The following is a 21,369-nucleotide window of genomic DNA, read 5'->3' as shown; positions in this document are numbered from 1 at the left end:
ACTTCTGGTTACCTTCTCCCTCAATCTGCCCTCCTCTCCATCATCCCCCCCCATCCCCTTCCTCCCTATTTTCCTGTAGGGTAAGATAGGTTTCCATACCCAATTGAGTGTGTATGTTATTCCTTCCTTAAGCCAAATTCAACGCGTGTAAGATTCATCAAGTTCTTAATTATTATATGATTTGTTGGCCTTGTATGAAATCAGAATAATAAAAGGTATTGAAATATTGCCATTTGGAGGGGTTATAGAAACTAAACTTTTCCTCTTTGAGAGCAGCGTTTAGAGTTTGCCCTGTTTCTGACAACCAGGCAGATAATCTACGGTCAGTAAAAGGAGTAACATTTGGCCATCCTGCCATTCAGTTTTTGGTTTCTCTTGCAGGTAAAAGCATCGGATGCTGACACGGGCCAGTACGGCCATATTGAATACTTTCTTTACGATGGATTCCACAGCTCTGAAAAATCTCAGGCATTCCAGATTGACCCACATTCTGGCCACATCTGTGTGTCTCAAGATATCGACAGGGAACGAGATCCAGCCACCTATGATTTGTTAGTGAAAGCTCAGGATGGGGTAAGTCTTACTGGAGGTTTTGGCTGTCCTGCCAACATGCTTTTCCTGATTCTCGTGAGTCTGTGAGGAAATAAAATTTCCATCGTAAGCTATACAGTGGAATCTAAGGCAACAGAATTCCTGTCATGAGATTAGGGAGGATTTTGTGATTGACTGTCTGGACCCCAATTCACCAGCTAATCTGAGTAAATCAGGTGAATGGGGATACTCACCCCTATGCATTATTCAGATTGATTGTCTGCATGGAACAAAATGAATTCAGTAAGTACCTGGCCCTTTTCCACTCTAAATTTGTAGTCTTGGCATTTGAGCATAAAAGGCTGGGTTAAAGTATGGATAATGTATAATAAAATGTCTTTTCAAATTTTTTTTGGAGGGGCTACCATTAGACTTGAAATGGAATAGTTAATAAAGGTGTGCATAAATGTCTAAGCAAATATTCATAAAATTAGCTTAAATTAAAAAAATTTATTTATAAGATGAATGATGTGACAACTTAAAGGAGTCTGGCATTGCTTTGCTAGTCGCTATTTGGTGGGGGGAAGAAGTATCTTGAGTATTGTATCCAATGTGTGGTTATTTTTTCTTTCAGTAAGCATTTATTGGAATTTACTGTGAGCCCAGCACTGTATACTTTGATATTTGGAAGGAGCTAATATAGAATCATCATACTTGCCTTCAGGAACTTACTAACTACTTGAGAAAAAAAAAGAAATGTATATATTGAGAAAAGCATAAAGCTTCATGGAAAAAAAATACCAACAACTCTGGATTTGGAAACTGAGGACCCGACTTCAAATCAAAGGTCCTACTCCATCAGTAGTCCTCAAAGTGTGGTCCTCCAACCTCTGGATGTCCTCAAGACTCTTTCAGAACTTTAGGGTCAAACAATTTTTATAATAATAACTGTTATTCAGTCATGTCTGTCTCTTCATAACCCCATGGACCATAGCATGTCAATACTGTCCAAGGGGTTTTCTTGGCAAAGATATTGGAATGGTTTGCCTTTTCCTTCTCCAGTAGATTAGGACAAACAGAAATTAAGTGACTTGCCCAGGGTCACGCAGCTAGTGAGTGATACTGGATTTGAATTCAGGTCTTCCTGACTGAGCCATCTAGTTGCCCTGTCTCCCCCTCCCTGAGTCTTAGCTATTTCATCTCTAAATTGAGATGGATTGCTCTATAGCCCTGGCCAAGATGTAGTGGGTTACTGAAGCAATAGGGCGTGTGTGGCCGGGGGTGGGGGGTTGGGGTTGGGGGGGAGAGAGAATGTCAGGAGTTCTGGTAATGAGAGTTAATTCCTTCAGGACTTGGTTTTGTGTCTCCAGACTGGCGAGTGAGTGGATGGGGAGTGAAGTTTCAATCTCCTTTTTCATCCCTATACTGGAAGATCTGTTTCTTGTCTTTGAAACGTGGAGTCTCATCTCTCTCCTCTACCCTTTCAAACCAGAATTTACTCTCACATAAATAATTTGCTGATAAACACAAGTTCTCCCACAAGGGAGGGGACTATTTAACCTGGGGTCTCTTGGGCTGTCTGAAGCAGTGAGATCTCTCTCTCTCTCTCTCTCTCTCTGACTCTCTCTCTCTCCGTCTTTCTCTGTCTTTGTCTTTATCTCTCTGTCTCTGTATGTTTCTCTCTTTTCTCTCTTTCTGTCTCTTCTTTCTCTCCCTTCTCTGTCTGTCTTTCTGTCTCTCAAAGAGGGGTGGTTCTAGGGGGTTTGTGAAGAAAAGGATGACACAGTTTTGCTAGGATGTGAGGAAAGTAATGAGGATAGAGTGAGAGAGGGGAAGAAGGTTCCAAGTATTATGACATGAATGAAAAGATGGGATCAGAATAGGTCAGAATTAATAGGGAAGCTAGCCATCAATTTTATTTAACTAAAGTAAAAAGATTATTTTGGTGGATAGTTGTTGCAAATATTGTTCCATCCTCAAATTTTTTTTTCCACTCCTGACTTGTCCCCTTCAAAAAATGAAGAGATTTGTGAACTTAGTGACAACTCTTCAGATAATGGGTCATAATGTCTGTGTTAAAATATTAAATGTAGGGATCTTAATTATTGTTTAAAAAATTTACTAAAATAGCTTGAAGACTTCCTGGGCAAGATGGAGAAAGGAGGAGCTTGCCTTGGGATGTTTTGTAAATACCTGGAAAGAGATATTATAGAAGAAGGTGATGTCTAGTCTGGGCAAAGGAGGAGACTCATCTGAGTCAGTTCCCACTTCCATTCAAGGATTATAATTGTGAAGTGCTAAAGAGTCTAGAATAAAAAAATGAAGGAATATTAATACTAGCCAAAGACAGGGCATAGACAGGAGAGTGGTAGACCAAAGTCAGGACTAAGGATGGAGATAGGGATCCAAGATGGTAGCTGTTAAGTGGAGGGGAAAGAAAGGGCCTTCTGTGATAACCTAAAATGGGATGAAGGAGGAAGAACCAATTATTTTTAATGATGAGAGTGGGAATTGTGTCAGAGACAGAAGAACAGAGATAAAAACGACCAAAATTCCTAGAGCAGGAAGAAACCAGGGGAAGACTTACTGAAGTGGGGTGGTAAGTGGCTATGAACTCAATGTTCTTTGGACTGGAAGGTAGAAAGGGTTAGTGGATCCCTGGTACCCAAATAAGAAAAGACAGTATTCTTTCAGAGACTGCTAAAAGGTGGTAGCTGGACTTGAGACTTGTGGGTAGAACTGGGATGGATGAATTAGCTAGATCTGTTACATCAAAGACTATGAACTGCTGAAGGTGCCTGGCAGGGACAAAAGGAAGAATGGTCTACAAGGAGCACCTGGAAAGAATTATTTAGTGCTTTCAACCTGAGCTTACTGAGTGGTTTTCATTGTACTTTGGATTCTCCTCAACTGTACATAGTTTTGTACTCTGCAGTTCTTTCAGAAGCTGCTGGTGGTGCAGTGGGTAGAGCACCTGCCCTGGAGTCAGGAAGACCTGAGTTCAAATCCACCCTCAGATATTAGCTGTGTGACCCTGGGCAAGTCACTTAACCCTGTTTGCCTCCATTTCCTCATCTGTAAAGTAAGCCGGAGAAGGAGTTGGCAAACGACTCCAGTATCTTTGCCAAGAAAACCCCAAATGGGATCCTGAAGAGACGGACATACTGAAATGACTGAACAACAAATTCTTTCATAATGTAGTGGTAGCAGCTAGGTGGCACAGTAGATAGAATGCCAGCCCTGGAGTCAGAAAGACCTGAGTTCAAATATGGCATCAGACACTTACTAGCTGTTTGATACTGGATAAGACCTCCCTTGTCCTCAGTTTCTTCATCTGTAAAACAGGGATAATAATAACACCTAACTCCTGGGGTTGTTGTGAGGATCAAAGGAGATAAAAATTGTAAAGCATGTGTCATAGGGCCTGACACATAGTAAGTGCTATATAAATGTTAGCTTGTTTTTTTTTTTTAAGTGAAATTTTGTTGTGTTCTTGATCTGCAAGTATGATCTATGTTGTGTTTTTAGGGACATTTTACTTTTGGGGTTGTGGGAACAAAGAGCTATAGTGAAAGGAATGCTAGAGTCATATGAGATCTGGGTTCAAATCTTACTTTTGGCAGAATTTCTTCTCTTTCTTCAAATCCTCTCTGGCAGGATTTCTTCTCCACTTAGTAACCATGGACTAGTAGGAAGGGAAAGGGAATAAGCATTTATCTAGCACCTATTCCTTTCCAGACACTGCACTAAGTGCTCTTAGTAAATATTATCTCATCTGATCCTCACAACGACCCCAGATGCTACTATTTTCCTCATTTTACAGATGAAGAAACTGAGGACAAGTGACTTGTCCAGGGTCAAACAGCTAATAAATGCCTGAGGCCAGATTTGAATTCAGGTCTTCCTGACTCCAGACCCAAGGCTCTTACTACTGTGCCACCAGCTGCCTCGACATCACCTGACCTTTCTGAATTTGTTTCCTTATCTGTAAAACGAGGATAATAATACTTGTAGTAATGGAAGTGTTGTGAGAGTTAAATGGAAGAATGGATGTGAAGCAGTTGATGAATTTTAAAGCCAACAGAAATGCCTGCTGTTGTATTACTTATCAGTGATGAGACCAGGTGTCATGCTACTTTTCAATACTAGAGAGAGGTAAGTTTGAAAAGGTGGAATAAGTTGTTGAAGGACCTTGGGATACAGAGACATGATGACAACAATGACCTAGATATACTCATCTGACAGCCGTTGGGAAGAGAGACTATGCCTGTCAAGGGTAAGAAATGTGGTGTTGTGGGCCAGGAAGGGCATCTCTCAAGTGGAGTCCCATGAGCAAATAGAAGTAGTCTTGAAACTAGTTCTAGTCAATACCTTTATTGATGGCCTGGTCAGACAAATTGGATATGTTTATCAAATATCCAGATAGTGGTAAATCAGCCAAATAGCTTGTGCTGTGGAAAACAGCAGAAAAAGAAATCTTTTTTTTTTTTTTTTAGTGACCTTGGAAAATGAAAGGCTGGAGGTTACAAAAGCAGAATGTAATTCAATTAAAGGTAGGTGCAAAGTGGTAGAGCTAGGACAAAGCAACAGTACAACATCCCAATTACAGAATGGGAAGGAAGCAGCCAGGCATAGTTTTAGCAAATAAAGATCCTAGGTAAGGGGAGATTTGGGTATAGTTATGCAGCAAACTGAATGAATTATCAACACATCGCCTTTGTGGGGAAGAAAAGAACTCACATTATTGATTGTATACTGTGGGATTGGCAGAAAAGACCCTGAGCTATACAGGTCAAGAAACCCTGACACATATTAAAATAGTGTAGTTTGATTTTTTTTCCCCATTACAAAACAACATGGAGAAAATGGAAGGAGTCCTAAGAAGGAAAACAACAATAAACAAAGACATTGAGTAGGCAGTACAAAACTTTTTTTTCCTATAAGAAAAAAAAGTTGAGTGATTTCACTGGGAAGAGAGAAAGTTACAGGGGGAAGAATTAATACCCTTCTTCAAGTATATATATGGTTTTTATGAATAGGATGTTATCAGTTCTCTATGTTTATGGGGGACTGAAAAAAAGACAGATTAAAGGAATGGAGATGTTCCAGTTTGGACATACTGTATTTCACCATATAATCACTGCAGATTTTATGACAAATTTTTTGTAAAAAAAGTGGGTGCAGCCATTATGTGAAGCTTTTAAAACAATAGTGCCTGTATTACTTATAAATCATTTATTACTAAACTGTCTTTTGTGCAAGATTGGAATGCAAGGAATAGTCGTGAATATACATTAAAATTGGGAGGAGGTAAGTCTTACCATATTACGTGACTCACTCATGGCAGCTTTGCCTGCCCACCAGCTCCCCTTGTGTCTATTGCTCTTCATTGGGTTAAGTGGCAATACCATTAGTACTGCAGCACTCTAAACAAACCACACAAGTTGGTTTTCAGACATATACTGACAATGCACATATGCTGAGAATTCTAGGCTCATGGCTAGCAATATGAGAGAGATGAATGTGTGTCTATATGCCAATGATGAATACATTGCTGCTCTATTTACCTTTTAAGTGGTGTGATGATTATGTGCACATTTAGGATTATGCCATGAAAGGTTACAAATCAATTTTTGGACTGAAAAAAACAAGGGGTGACAATTATGTGGTGAAATACGGTAACAACCGTATGCCTTTAAAATTTTTTAAATTCATTTTGAACTTAAAGACAAAAAAAGAGAACATTTCCATATACACAGCACAGCATAAAAAGAGGATTCAATATAAAACCATGAATTTTCATTTTATGCTGTTTACTTTTTAAAAAAAGTATGTAATAAATACTGCACATTGTTTTCAAAGCTACCCTGCTTTTCTGTGTTTCTTTCTAAGTTTTCTTTTGTTTTCTGCTGTGTACTTTTTTCTCCCTCCCTCAAGAAGGCTACCACACACACACACACACACACACACACACACACACAACACACAAACATATGTATATATACACATGTTAAATCATACTACATACTTCTATTTATCAGTTCTTTCTCTGGATGTAGATAGCAACTTCCTTTGTAGATCCATTGTAGTTGTTTTGAGTTTTTATAATATTCAAAATGACTAAGTCATTCAAAGTTGTTGTTAGAATAATATTGCTGTTACTATGTACTATGTACTGGTTCTGCTCATTTCACCATATAATTTTTGTCATATATTGTTGTAGTACCCTGGCTGGTTTTTAGTTAGGATTTCTGTATCCATATTCATTTCTGAAATTGGTCTATAATTTTCTTTCTATGTTTTTGCTAACCAAATGCCTTAAATATTATAATGTTAAAAAATAGAATAATAAGTAGTAATAGTAAGTAGAATGGTGATAATAGAATATAGAGATAATAGAATAGAATAATAAGTAGAATAATAAGCAGTATCATATCATGACCCCTAACTGTAGACATTATCAGAGTTTTGTCCTAGACCTTCTCTTCTCCCTCTAGAGTACTCTCTCTCTCTCTCTTAACTGGATGTGCCAGAGATATCTTAAACTCTACATGTCCCAAACCAAGATCATTATCTTTCGCCTAAACCCTCTTCTTTTCCAAACTTCCTTATTTATTTCAAAAGCACCACCATCTTTTTGAAGAGATTTGGAGTGGTGGGACCCTGAGAATGCCAAAGCAGAATTGTCTGGAAAGAATTCATACACTCAAGCCATCCCTTAGTCAAGTGGCAAGGTTTATTGTAACACCAATAGAAGCAGGCAAGGGTTCTTAGGGAACCTGCAACTTAATGGGGGTGAATCTAAAACTTATATAGAAAAGGGGCAGGGAAAGGAATGTTAAAGATGCTAATTAGGTAATGCAAGGGGTCCATGTATCTTTGGGAGCAGGCGTCAGTGATCTATGGATGGGAAAATTCAGGGGGTCAGCAGAGACAACTTTGTTGATACCAGACATGGAGAGAGAAAAGATAGTTTTTTTGTTTAGTTGCCAGAGGCATGGACCTTGGGCAGGCACCCTGGGAAAGAGTCCTTGGGTCAGCACCCTGCACTGATAGCTTTTATTTGAGGAATTACAGGATCAACTCTGTGCCTGTAACAAGGGATGTGGAGGTGACTGGTCACTTAGACATGGTCTTAGGGCTTTTTGGGGTCCAGGTCCTGCCACCCTATCATTTTCAGTCACCAAGATTTATAACCATGGCATTATCCTGAGACCTCACCACATAGATCTAATTCATTGCCAGATCTAGACATTCCTATGTCCACAACATCTCTCCCATCTGACCTCTCCTCTCCAATCACATAACTACCATATTAATTTAAGCCCTCTTCACCTATTTCCTGGATTATTGCAACAGCCTTCTAATTGGCCTCCCTGCCTCAAGTCTCTGCCCATTCCAGTCCATCTGACCCACTGTTGCTGCCACAGTAATTTTCCTGAAACACAGATATGATCATGTGACTTTTCTACCCAATCAACTCCAGTGGCTTCCTGTTACTTCTAGGATAAAATATAAACTAGTTTTTAGATCCCTAAAAGTTGAGCCCCAACCTTCCTACTTTCATTAACTATTACTTCCTTCTGTACTCTGCAGCCCATCCAAACTGATTTCTCTGGTCGTCACACAGAACTCGCCATCTCCCACCTCCATGCTCTTACCCTGGCATGTCCCATATGCCTGCAGTATATTACCTCCTTACCTCTGCTTCATTGAGTCCCAAAGACATATCTTAAACTCTACGTGTCCTAAACTGAGCTCATTATCTTTTGCCTAAACCCTCTTCTTTTCCAAACTTCCTTATTTATTTCAAAAACACCACCATCTTTTTGAAGAGGTTTGGAGTGCACAAATATAAAGTGAATAAATACAAATGTGTACAAAAATAAATGCAAGGTAGTTCAGGAGAGAGGAGACTAGAAGCTGCAGGTTCAGGAAAGGCTTCACGGAGAACATGGAAGTCACTGGTCCCTCTCCCTTTAAAGTGCAGCTCAGGCTTTACCTCATTATCTTTCCTCCTAAGCACTCCTCTCTTCCTAACTTCTGTATTACTGTCTAGTGAGTCACCATCCTCTCACTTACTCACATTCATGACCGAGGTGCCATCTTCAACTCTTCACTTTCTCTCTCATCTCCCATATACAATCAGTTGTTAGTTCTTTTGCTTTTACCTTTAGATCATCTCTTGTATATGTCCCCTTCTCTCTTATGACACTGCCACAACTCTCGCTGGGGACCCTCATCACCTCACATGTGGACTACTACAGTAGCCTGCCGGTGGGTCTGCCTGCCTCAAATCTCTCCAATCCATCAGATGTCAAGCTGATCTTCCAAAAACACAAGTGGGATCGTATCAATCTCCACCTTCCCCTATTCAATAAATTCCAGGGGCTCTAGCTCCCTATCACCTCCAGAATCAAATGCAAAATCCCTTGTTTGCCTTTTAAAATCCTTCATAACATCAGCCTTTCCTATCTTTCCAGTTTTCTTACACATTCTTCACCTCCATGTACCCTGCAATCTAGTAACGCTGATCTTCTTCCTCTTCCTCAGACACTGTCTCCTGACTCTGGGTATTTTCACTGGCTGTCCTCCATGCCTGGAAGTCTCTCTCTCTTCCTCTCTCCCTCTTCATCTCTGCCTTCAAGTCCCAGTAAAGTTCATCCTTCTGCAAAAAAGCCTTTCCCAGGTCTCTTTAATGCTAGTGCCTTTCCTCTGAGATCACCTCCATTTATCCTGTCTATGTCTTGTTTGTACACAGTTGTTTGCATGTTTCCTCCCTTATGAGACTGGGAGCTTCTTGAGATCAGGGACTAATTTTTGCCTTTCTTTGTATTTCCAGCACTTGGCAGAGTGTCTGCCAATACTAAGTGCCTCTCCATGAAGCCTTTCCTGAACCTGTAGCTTCTAGTTTCCTCTCTCCTGAACTACCTTGCATTTATTTTTGTATACATTTGTATTTATTCACTTCATATTTGTGCAGTATATATTTATCAATGTACATATTATCTCTGCCTTTAGAATGTAAGCTCTTTAAGTAGGGATTGTTTCATTTTTTTGCATTTTTATCCCCAATGCCCAATGCAATGCCTAGCACATAGTAAACACTCAATAAATACTTGTTGATTGATTGATTAATGGAAAGAACATTGGATTTAAATCAGAAGAGTTTGGTGTGTGTTTCAGTGGGACTTATTAGCTGTGTGATCTTGGCTAAGTCATGCAGTGTTCCAAACAACCTTTCCCTATAAAATAGGGAAACTAATACTCACACTACTCCCTTCATAGAGTCTTTGTGAGGAATGTGCTTTGTAAGCTATAAAACACAATGATATAAGCCTGGGCTACTGTTACTCCAAGGAAGTTGTGGACTTTACGGAAGAGAGCAGACAAGGCAAGGAGCAGGGGGAGATAGCCTTTTGGAGCCCTTTCCAGCACTTCCATTTTCTGATTTTTTTGTTGCTTTCCAAGAAATGAAAGCAGATTAGAAGGTGCTGGAATGTAGCAGCCAATTCTTATATAAAAAGTCTCAAGTTGTGCTGCTGTGTTAATTAACTTAGGAGGTAAAAGGAGAAGATCCTGAACAGCACGTGCTTTTCAGTAATGACTGAAAGATGGACTTTTTTCTGCTTCCTTTGCTTTTTTTTTTTTTTTTGCCAAGCGCACCTAAACTTGATGCATAGCAACCACTGATGTTTTCCTCCATCATCTGTACCAAACTAATGGTCTGCCTAACCCAGTCGAGCTGAGGCATCCCAGAACTCACCTATTGATTTTTTTTGGTAGCATTAACTCTGACTCTCTAGGTGAGTCAGATGAATAGACTTAAGAAGATGTATACAGAGCTGTAACTAGGGCAGGGTGACTGAACCTTTGTACCAGAGCACTCAGTTTAGAAAGCTCTTACAGTTATTTAGCAGCATAGAACTTAACAGCCAGTTAGCAAGAACAATTAGTGAAAGTAGGAAGCTAACAAATGACCCCCTCCAGGGACTGCACTCCAGTTGAGGTCCTCTTTACTCTAGCCTTCTCTCCACCAATGGAAGTTTCTCCAGCAGTTACCTCTGTTCCCAGGGGTCAGGATACAGCCTTATATTTGATTTGAGGCTATGTTTCCTGTCACTTACCCTGAGCACAGTTTGTGCTGCCTTAGGCACAAAAACTCTTACTTGTGGTTTTGGCTATCTCTGGCAGGTTCAAGAGAGCCGTACAGCAGATTGGACACCAATACCACTTCATTTTCTTAGGAAAATACTGCAGATGTGGGTCATGGCTATGACACCCTGTAACTTCCCAATGAAGGTAATCAAGCTTCAGAAATTCTCTGTATCTTCCCTTGTAAAAGATTCAACAGCCTCCTAGATCTGGTTTTTCCCCTCCTCTAGTTTATTAGGATGTCTTCACCAGAAACTTTCTCAAGTACATTTGGTTATTTGTAGTCCTTCCCTGGTGAAGGAGGAAGAGGAGAAGTTCCATGATCAAAGGTCTTGCGTTTCTTTTCAATTACATTTGCATTTCTGTCAGCAATAGCATTTTACATATAATGAATAGCAACATGGAGAACTTCTTTGACCTAAGATGCTTAAAAGATCCCAAGGATCTAAAAGCTTTACCAGACAAGTTGAGAGTAAACAGTGAATTTTAAGTAGCAATGATAGATCTTTTCCAAAAACACAAGTTCCATTACAGTAGCAAGTAATACTATGATTCATGTTTTCAATTCATTATTATGAGATATAAGTCCACCTAGGCAGCTAGGTGGTGCAGTGGATAGGGTGCCAGCCCTGATGTCAGGAGGACCTGAGTTCAAATCAGACCTTAGACACTTACAAGTTATGTGAGCCTGGGCAAATCACTTAACCCTGTTTGCCTCAGTTTCCTCATGTATTAAATGAGCTGGAGAAGGAAATGGCAAACCACTCCAGTATCTTTGCCAATAAAACCCTAAATGGGGTCCCAGAGACTTGGACATGCTTCACCAACATAATATGTCCATTAAACTAGTTTTTGGGTATTTTTTAAGGGAACAGAATAGTGGAAAGAGCACAGGACTTAAAATCAGTGAGACTTGACTAAAGTCTCAAATCTGCTACATACTAGCCACGTGGCCTCAGACAAGTGAGTTAATCTTCCTGGGTCTCAGTTTCCTTATCTGTAAAATGTGGGATCTGGATTACATGACCTTTAAGGTCCCTTTCAGCTATAAATCTATGATGTTGATCAAATGGAAATCTAGTAGGTGTTTCTCTATTGTGTAAAGTTCTTTTGCTGGTCAATTACAGATCTATGGCAGAGAGAATTATCGACATGCTGTAATTGGTTCAGTAGTCAAGGTTTAGTAATTGGTAATTGGTTTAGTTCAGTAATCGAGGTTTCCCACGTCATGAACCACTGTCTGCAAATATCCCGCCAATCCAGTACAGAGACTGTACCAGTGCCTCCAAAACCTTGTCCTGTTCCTGATCTTTAGGGAGAAAGTCTTCCTCTTATCAAAGGAATTTTTATTCGAGATTTAGTGTAGAGCTCGTGAAAGAGAACTGCAGGACTGAAAGAGGGGTGGGTAGAGAAGCTCTAGGAGCTGACTTGTGCCCTGAACATGTGCCTGGAAGCTCAGGGCTGAGACAGCTTTCTTGCCTGGACTGCTGAGTTAACACATTTTGTTTCGAAGGACTTGAGTGATGATGGAATTCACATAATATGAGCAAGAAATGAGAAGAGAATGATACTAATAAACCAATACAAGCAGTAAGGAGAGGTGTATTTGGGGAAAATGAAAGGAGAAGCCAATGAAAGCAAAGAAAGAGAGAGGCAGGTTTAGAGGTAAAGGTTTTCCCAGGCGACCTGTACAGATCTATTTTGGAAAACATCTTGAAGGTCAATGCTTTCTGTTCAGTACAATCCCTTGGTCCCATTGTATGATTTTTGAGCATGCCTTCAGCTTCTGCATGTGAGATAAAGTGGCAGCAGGAGAGCAGAATGATTCTACAGTAGCCACCATGGAGCAGAAAGAAGGAACAAGGTAAAAACTGCCATCTGATATTTTGGGCTCACAGCCCATAAGGAAGAAAAACTCTACATACTGTTCCTATCCCTCCTTCTCTTTCCCTATCTCTTCTTCTTTTTCTCTATCTTCTATTCTCTCTCTCTCTCTCTCTCTCTCACACACACAAACACACATACACACACACACACACTATGAGAGGCACAATAGTAACAGAAAAAAAATTGAATTATCTTCATAAAAGTGGTGATGATGGTGATGGTTGTCACCCAAGCACATGAAGAAGAAGAAGGGAAGCAACAAAACTTCCCAGGTCACACAGAATATTTCACAAGTAGAAATTGGTCTACGGACAGACAGAGTCTGTTACAAGTACAGGCAAGAAAGCACTTTGCACAGTTCTTCCACAAGCTGTTCTGTACACCAAACAGTAGAGGAATGGGGAAAATCATGCTTTTTAAAGTAGGCTTTCTGGGGCTTCTATTAAATTTTCTTTTCTCATTTAAAATCTATTCCCTAGTGCCCTGATCCCTCCCAGAAATCTAGAATACACTATCTAGGCTCAGCTAATTTTGCAATTTTAACCAGTCACTATAATCTAAATTATTTTATAAGATATAGTTTTTGGAACCATCACCACTTTTATCACATTTATGCAAAATCTTCAATTTTACTCTATTTCTACTATACCTTTCATGATGTATGTGTATGTATTTGTGAATATGGGTGTGTGTGTGTGTGTGTGTGTAGAGTTTTTCTTTGTTATGGGCTTTGAGCCTGAAATATCAGATGTAAAGATGAATGACAATTATGTAGGTTTAGGGACAATAAGGGACGCTAAGTCAATGGAATTTTGTGTTGTAGAATAAGGAACTCAGCCATCGAATCTAATCTCCTCATCCTACAGATGAGAAAACTGAGGTCCAGATTTGCTAGCTGACTCGCTCCAGGTCACACAAATGGTAAGTGGCAGAAACAGGATTTGAACTCAAATCTCCTGGTTCTCTCTTCCCATCTGGCCTCCCCATGGGCAGCATTTGACAGGCATCTTGACAGAATATAAGCTGAGCATCTGAGAAGTTCTGGGAGCTTTAGGCCCACCTTTCTACTCTAATTACAGAACCACAGAATTTGAGAATTAGAAGAGACTTTATTAGCCATCTAGTCTGACCTATAGGAATATATCAATTGAATTGGATGACTGATAGCATACCACTATAAGATATTCTGCAAGTGGTCATCCATCTTCTGCTTAAAGATCTCCAAAGGGTGGGGGGGGGGCAGAGTGGGGCAGGGGTAAGGGTGTACAGGGAGGAGAATTATACCACCTTTTAAGGAATCCCACTCCATGAAGCTGGGACTGAGGCAGGCATAGAGTGCCAGCGAATACTCTTAGGAATCTCTTCCAAGTTTGAGTCAGGTCCCACTCTGGGTAACATTGGCAAATATGATACCCACACTAGGACAAGAGAGGCCAATCCAAGGCTCCTTTAGAGTTAGCCTGCAAAACAATATAGGGAAGAGAGAAAACAAATGCTTCCAAGATCTGATGATGAACCTCCTCCAAAGGGAATGTCACGAGAGCGCTCTGGAAGAACCCTTTCCACAAAGGAGTCCTCTATGCCAAGACCAACCAGGACTTTGAGCTATTGATTGAGAGAGGGCTGACTCTTCAGCCTTTTTCGCACCTCACTGGTCCTGGGAGATTTCATGTCCAGTCTAAGATTGGTATTGCTGGTCTCTGGATGCTCAGAGAAGCCTAGCTATGGCTTCAAAAACCCCATAATATCCTAAAAAAGGGGCACCAGAGATAAATGGGAAATGATAGTAACTCAGTTGCCCAAATTTTTTTAAAGTGAAATGTTAAATAAGATGAACTTTGAAAAGATAATTAGGTGAACTTGAAATATAACATTACAAATGTTAATACAGCATATAAAATAATTCCCCAAAGATCAACTAAAGCAGCTAATTCACATAGAAACAGACACTTGGACATATGTAATTTTGAACCTAATAGTATGCAATTATATAATGCACCTTTAAGACATGCCCAATAAACTCAATTAAGAATGAAATTTGGAAGGCATGAAAGAATCTTTTTTTCTTATTAAGTCAGGTCTAGAGCATCACACCATGTGAACCAATCTGCTCTGGCATTTTTGTGGATGCATTTGTAACACAGATCCTTTTTCTTCTTGCAAATAAGCAATGGTCCCTGAAACCATAAAGAAAGTCAGCAGTAGGTGAAAGCCTAATTACATAGATGCCAGGAAAAACATACTAATTACATTTACTATGAATATGCCTTTGCTTTTCACATTGGCTTGCTGGTATTTAATACACGTAGTCTCATTTTCATCCGCTACTTGAGTCTTCTGTGCATAGACCCCCTGCTTATTTCAAAAGAAACATATTAAAGGAAAGAGATGGTAGTAGGGTGAAAATTAAGTTCATTATGTTTGGAAAACTTGTCCCCCTGAAGCATTTCTTCCATAAAGATGGAAAAGATTGCTTATTGCCTTGAATTTCTCATTCGCAAGGTGATAGAACTCCCAGTTCTTGTTGATGGTTTTTGAGCACTGAGTGTTTGGTTTGCACTTTGTAGTTTGTATTTTAAAGTTTTTTATTATTAAAAATGACACATTTTGTTTTGGTACTAGGGCCAGCCAATCAAACCTTTCTATAAGTTATACTCTTCCCAAAACAATTGATTAACTGTTCATGGGAACAATTACTTTATTTTATTTAGTTTATTTAAATTTTTTAAAAAATACTTTTGAATTTTTTGGGGGGAGAAAATTGATGAATACCCTAAAGACAACATTTCAATATTTATAGACCAGAAAAACAGAAAGGGGGAATGTTGTATATGAAACTGTGCATCTTATTACATAAGTTGATTTTAAAATATGCATGTACATATAAATATATGTATACACATATGTGCACATATGTATATATAATAAATTAATATAAACTATAAATTTATGTTATATGTAATATATAAATTATAAATAAATATAAATATATAATAAATAAATATAAATAAAGCATGTTGTTTCTAAAAGTTGTCTCCACTTTTCTAGGTTCCCCTCTATACCTCCATCCTTTCTGTGCAATTAAAAAATTCTTCATTGACTCTTTTTTTCATTTTGGGGGATATTCTTCTTCTTCCCAGGAATTACTTGCCTCCCAAAAATAATTTTTAAAAACTACCTCCCTTTTAACAAGGAAAAGCAAGCAAAAGAAATTTCTCTGTCCTTGATCTGGGTGCTACTGTGGTCTTCTCAGCCCTCTGAGACCTGCCCGGTTGGAGCTTGCTACTGCAATCTTCATCCTCACCAAAGCTTCCCCAGTCAAGGCATTGCTTTGGGCTTCTGGTCTGCTCATCTGAGCTCAGGCTGACTTTCTTGGTGGGAAGTCTAACTATAAGATCCCTCTGTCTTCTTGTGCTCGTGGCTTGTGGCAAATCTTTTTGTGTACTTCTGGGATAGATGACATAGCTTACTCTTATAAGATTAGGCTCGGTGGTCTTGAGACCACCTTAAGGAAGACTATCTGTAGCTTATAGAATCTAGGTATGGAAAATAGTAACAGTAACATTTTTAAGATTAGTCCAATTGCGTGCCCTAAAATAATATCTTTCCAAAAGTTAGCTTGTGTTTCTACCTGTACCTGTGTAGCCCGCAAAATCCTTTCTGTGTCCTGAGCCCTAACTTTCAAAGTAGGCAGCTCCAGCTGCCTGTCAGTGACTGTCCGACAGTCATTGAAATAGTAGTATAAGTATCCCACTCTCAGCAGGACACTTTGGAGCACAGCCTCCCCTGGGATGGAAGCACACAGTCCTGTTAGAACAAGCCTTCCCAGCTGAATAAATCCTCGTCTTTCCCAATTGCTCCCCAATACAGCATCACCCTGATGTGAGATTTACTCTGTATTAGTGTGTATCTGAGTTGTATTTCACGTCCTCTTCTCCCTTTCCCTTTCCCCTTTCCACTCTATCACTTGCCTGGATAAAATTTAACATTGAACTGACTCCCACTGTTTTACAAATTCACTGCCCCATCACATCGAACTGACCCAGGGACCTACCCTTAGACATAAACTCGGTTCCCAGACAAGGACTTAACCTATTGCCAGCTGCACCTATGTTGAAGGTTGGGAGAAGACGAGGATCATTAGAGGGAACCCTATGTCATCCCAGGAAGGACTGCCTCATAACAGAGGCACAAAACGCTAATGTTTCTATGTGGATTTCTTGATCATCTTTTTTTTTTTTTGATGTGGTGAGTTTTTTAGGTCATTGCAGGAGTATATGTGAGAGCTAGGTTGCTTTGCACTCTTTCAAGTCATTATCTTAATCAAAATTCCTAGCTTTTAACGTTTACAGCATGGTACTAATGCGGACCATTGTGACTGAAATAAGTTCTGTTGTATCTCCATGTTAATAAGTCTTAGTAAGAAAATACAATTGTCTGAATACTGGTGGTATTTGCAGCCAATTTATTTTTTTATGGGGAAATTAAACTTCCAGTTGCATTCATAATCAGGTTAGTTAACTATCTTATTCAAATAGCTGACCATGGTTACCATTTCACAAACCATTGTCTATGGTGAAAATTAAATACATAAGCATATAATATCATTATAGATATTTGTTTAGTTACAGATTCACCCTTCAATATAGTTAGCATACAAGGTGGAAAAAAAGCAAGGTTAAATTTTAATAAAATTAGATGTTTATGCATCACATCTCTAGTTCTTGATTTTAAAATCTATGAAGAGTATAGCATCATGAAAATATAATGGTAATAGTACTGTCCGATTACCTAGAAAGTATTATGTGATGAGTAGGAGTCACAAAGAGGGAAATTTAGGCTTGATCTGAGTTAGGGAAAATTTCCTAACAATTAGAACTATCTCTAAATAGAATGTGGCTGGCTGGGAATGGTTTTGAAGGTAATGGTGTTCTCAATCAGGGACCTACCTACTTATTAAATGAAAGAACAGGTATTTATTAAGTGCTTACTATGTACAGAGAATTTCACTAAGTGGTGGGGTTACAGATAGGAGAAAAGTCAGAATCTCTGCTCTCAAGGAACTTATCATCTGATGGGAGAGTCAAAACTGATGGAAGGTGTCAGCTGCAAATGAGATGGTAAGGTCCCGTGGTCGTTAGGGTTTAGTGGCAAAATAAAATGATAATGCCTCTTCTCAAATGCCATTTCCACTGATAAAATGATGTCATTTTCTGATGTCAAACCATTGAACAGTGCCAAGGGCGCATAGGTAGTGTTTTCTCCACTCCTGTTAATTGAAGGAAGGGATTTCAAAGAGAAATCAGGATATAAGAAATGCACAGCCAGCTAAGGAGATGGTTCTAGAGAATGAAATTTCATTTTATGGTTCAACTTGTAAAATATTCTTGGCTATGGATCAGGCTTGCCTATGGGGACCAGAAAGAAAAAAAATCTTTTTCACATGAGCTGTTGTTTAGTTCCACCTCTCCCATCCTATACTTGTGAAGTTGATTTTGTAAAAACCAAGTGGAAGTCTTTTATTTAATTTAATTTTATTACCATTTAATTTATTTTATTAGACTTAGCCCATTATTCTAATCCATTAAGAATCTTCTTGGATCCTGACTCTGCCATCCAATGCATTAAGTCTGCCTCTAAGCTTTGTATTATCTTCAAATTGGATAAGCATATTGTACATGTCCTCAACCAAATTAATAATAAAAATATTGCATATATTAGGATGGGAAAAAATAGGTCCTTGGAGGACTATGGACTTGGAATCTCGAAGGCATAAATTCAAATTCTGCCTCAGAAGGTTACTAGTTGTGTGACCCTGGGCAACCCACTTAACTGATGGTGAGAATGTTAGGAATCATACTACAGGAGGATCATTTTAAAGGAACTGGAAATATTTAACCTGGAGAACAGGAAACAAGTAAACTGAAAGACTGTTCATGTGCAAGAGAAGCTAAAGTTATTCCAATGAGTCCTTGGGATTGAATGAAGACAATTAATTCAAAGGATAGAAGTTGCAGAGAGGAAGTGGGAGAAAAGAAGTCCAGATTATTAGAGGCATCCATTGGGCTGCCTTAGGAGGTACTGGGTCTCGTGACCCTCCCCCCCCCACTAAATACTGAATGTCTTCTAGCAATGGATGAATGAAGAATTGTCTGGTGTATTATAGAGGCAGTTCGTGTTCATTGATGGGTTGGATTTCATGTCCTCTGCAGTCTCTTCCAACTCTGAGATTTTATGATTCTGAGAATATATTTGGGCTGACTGCTTAGTTGGATATCCTGCCAAACATTCTTTAAACTGGATTAAACAGATGGACGATGAGATGGGCCCGGAATTGTGAAGGACAAGGAGAATAGGCTGGATAACTTTTGGGAAACTGCAAAGTTTTTTTATTGATCCCAAGCTTCCCATGAAAACAAAAGTCTGTATTTTCATAGGACCTTTTGCCAGTGTTGCTGTATGGCAGAGTGATGGGGAATACCACTGTCTCCAAAGAACTCAAAATGCAAAGAAGAGGTGTGCAGTATGCGTGACCAGGATGCAACATATAACCTATAGGGAGTTCTGAAGAGCAGAATTAAAGGTTATCATCAAAGAATTGGAATAGAATGCAACAAGTATTTATTCATTGTTGCTAGGCAATGGGGTTAAGTGACTTGTGGAACGTCACGCAGCTAGTAAGTGTCAGAGGTCAGATTTGAAATCAGGTCCTCCAGACTCCAGGGCCAGTGCTCTATCCATTGTGCCACCTAGCTGCCCTGGAACAAGGATTTATAAAAACTTTCCATGTGCTGGGTGCCATGTTAAATGCTTTACAAATACAATTTTATTTGATCCTCACAACAACCCTGGCAGGTAGGTATTATTACTATTATTCCCATTTTACAGTTGAGGAAGCTGAGGTAGGCAGAAGTTAAGTGACTTATATAAGTTCACATAGTTCTAAGGCTGGATTTGAACTCATGTCTTTCGGACTCTAGGCCCAGCACTCCAAGGTTTTGTTGGAATGTGGGAAGCAATTCATGATTAGAACATGATCCTGGAAGGCTATGTCTGGTTCAAAAGGAGATGAGAAGGGAGTATCATTGTATACCAAAAAAAAGATATCCACATTTCTTGAAATTGATGAACTGTGAATCCAATTGGGGAAGGAAACATAGTAGAGAGCATTTGGGTAATAATAAAAGCTAACTTTTATATAGCACTTTTAGGTTTGCAAAGTGCTTTACATTTACATTAACCTGTTTGATTCGATCCTCACCACAACCGTATGAGGTAGGTATTTTTGTTATTACTGTTTTGCAGATGAGGAAACTGAGGCTGAGAGATGTTAGGTGATTCGCCTAGAATCCCACAGCTAGTAAGTCTGAGGCAGAATTCAAACTTGGGTCTTCCTGACTCTAAGTATATTGCTTAGTCCATTATTCCACCTGGTGTCACAAAGGAGGGAAAAAGAGAGGTCAGATTGGGGATAGGAGTATATTATAGGTCACTCAACCCTAAGGAGAAAAGAAATGAGTTCTCCGTACAGACTACAAAATTGGAACAGAGACTCTATGTATTTATGATAGTGGAAATATAACTTTTCAGGCATCTGATGGTGGTCTCTCTCAGCTAAAAGTAGTGCATTTGATAAATCCTTTTTTGGTTTCCTGTGAATTTCATCTTTTAGAAGATAGAAGGAAGGAAGACAGGAAGGAAGGAAGGTAAGAAGGAAGAAAGGAAGGAAGCATTCATTAATCCCCTACTATGTGTGAAACACTGTTCTCAGTGCTTTACAATTATTTCTTATTTGGAGGGAATAACAACTGGTTCTGTCATCTTGTACCAGATTCAGACCGATAAAGAGGAAATACTGTGTGAAACAGAAATGATGGGAGGGAGGGAATAAACATTTATATAACACTTATTGTGTGCCAGGAGATGTTATTATTATCCCCATTCAGTTGAGGAAACTGAGGCAAACAGATTAAGCGGGCTTGCCCAGATTCACACAGCTAGTAAGTGTCTGAAGCCAAATTTGAATTTGAATCTTCCTGACTCCTGGGCCAGAGCTCTAACCACTGCATTCACTTAGTTGCCTATGGAAACCTTGAAAGGCCATGACCATTTTGAAATTTATAATAGAAAAGGAGAAAACACTATCTACCTTAAACTTTAGGAAATTGGGTTTCACAGAGTTTGGTTATAGGATAGGCAGGATCCTGTGGCCAAGGACACTGAAAAAACAGATCAGTTAGAATAGGAGGCTCATAAGGATGAAATTCTGGCAATGCAATTCTAATGACAAAAAAAAGGAAATCTGGTTTAAGAGATTGATGTGCCTATGTGGGAAACATATTGAAGAACTCATATTTTAAAGCATGTGTGTGAGAAATAGCTAAAGTGAATAGAAAAGAGAGAAAAGATCTGATAAAATAACCATCAGGAAGACTAAATCCAATGATAAAGTCATGTTTATGGCAAACATTAAAGACAATAATAAAAGCTTTATAGCCATATCAGGAACAAGAGGGCAACAAAGGAAAGGAGAATACTTCTGCTTGGAGATGAAAAGATGTAACAAAAATGGTTAAAAGAAAATCAGAACCCAAGATAAGTGAGAAGAACATTTCACTCTCCTCAGTTGGTTCAAATCATCTGTGCGAATGTACTAAAAAGTGTACATGTGATTACTGAACTGTCCCTGATCGGAGAAGAATCACAAATAGATGAGTAAATAGGTGAGGTGATGTTAGATTTGGAGAAAGGTACTGATTTTCAAAAAGCAGAAGAGGAGAAATACCTTAAGCTATA

The 21,369-nt window shown here is 39.1% G+C and overlaps 1 protein-coding gene across 1 annotated transcript in view; it reads left to right on the top strand.

Annotated features, from left to right (window-relative positions):
• DCHS2 (dachsous cadherin-related 2) overlaps window positions 1-21,369 on the top strand; it is a 325,666-nt gene that overhangs the window by 148,448 nt on the left and 155,849 nt on the right. Inside the window, exon 2 of the mRNA XM_027866793.1 lies at window positions 382-573. Coding sequence (XP_027722594.1) covers window positions 382-573 — 192 coding nt within the window. The remainder of the gene's footprint in view (window positions 1-381; window positions 574-21,369) is intronic.

The sequence above is a fragment of the Vombatus ursinus genome, unplaced genomic scaffold, assembly GCF_900497805.2.
Source record: "Vombatus ursinus unplaced genomic scaffold, bare-nosed wombat genome assembly UNPS02014784.1, whole genome shotgun sequence".
NCBI lineage: Eukaryota > Metazoa > Chordata > Mammalia > Diprotodontia > Vombatidae > Vombatus > Vombatus ursinus.
The sequence above is the reverse complement of the archived record's forward strand: the minus strand, read 5'-3'. Positions and strand labels throughout refer to the sequence as shown.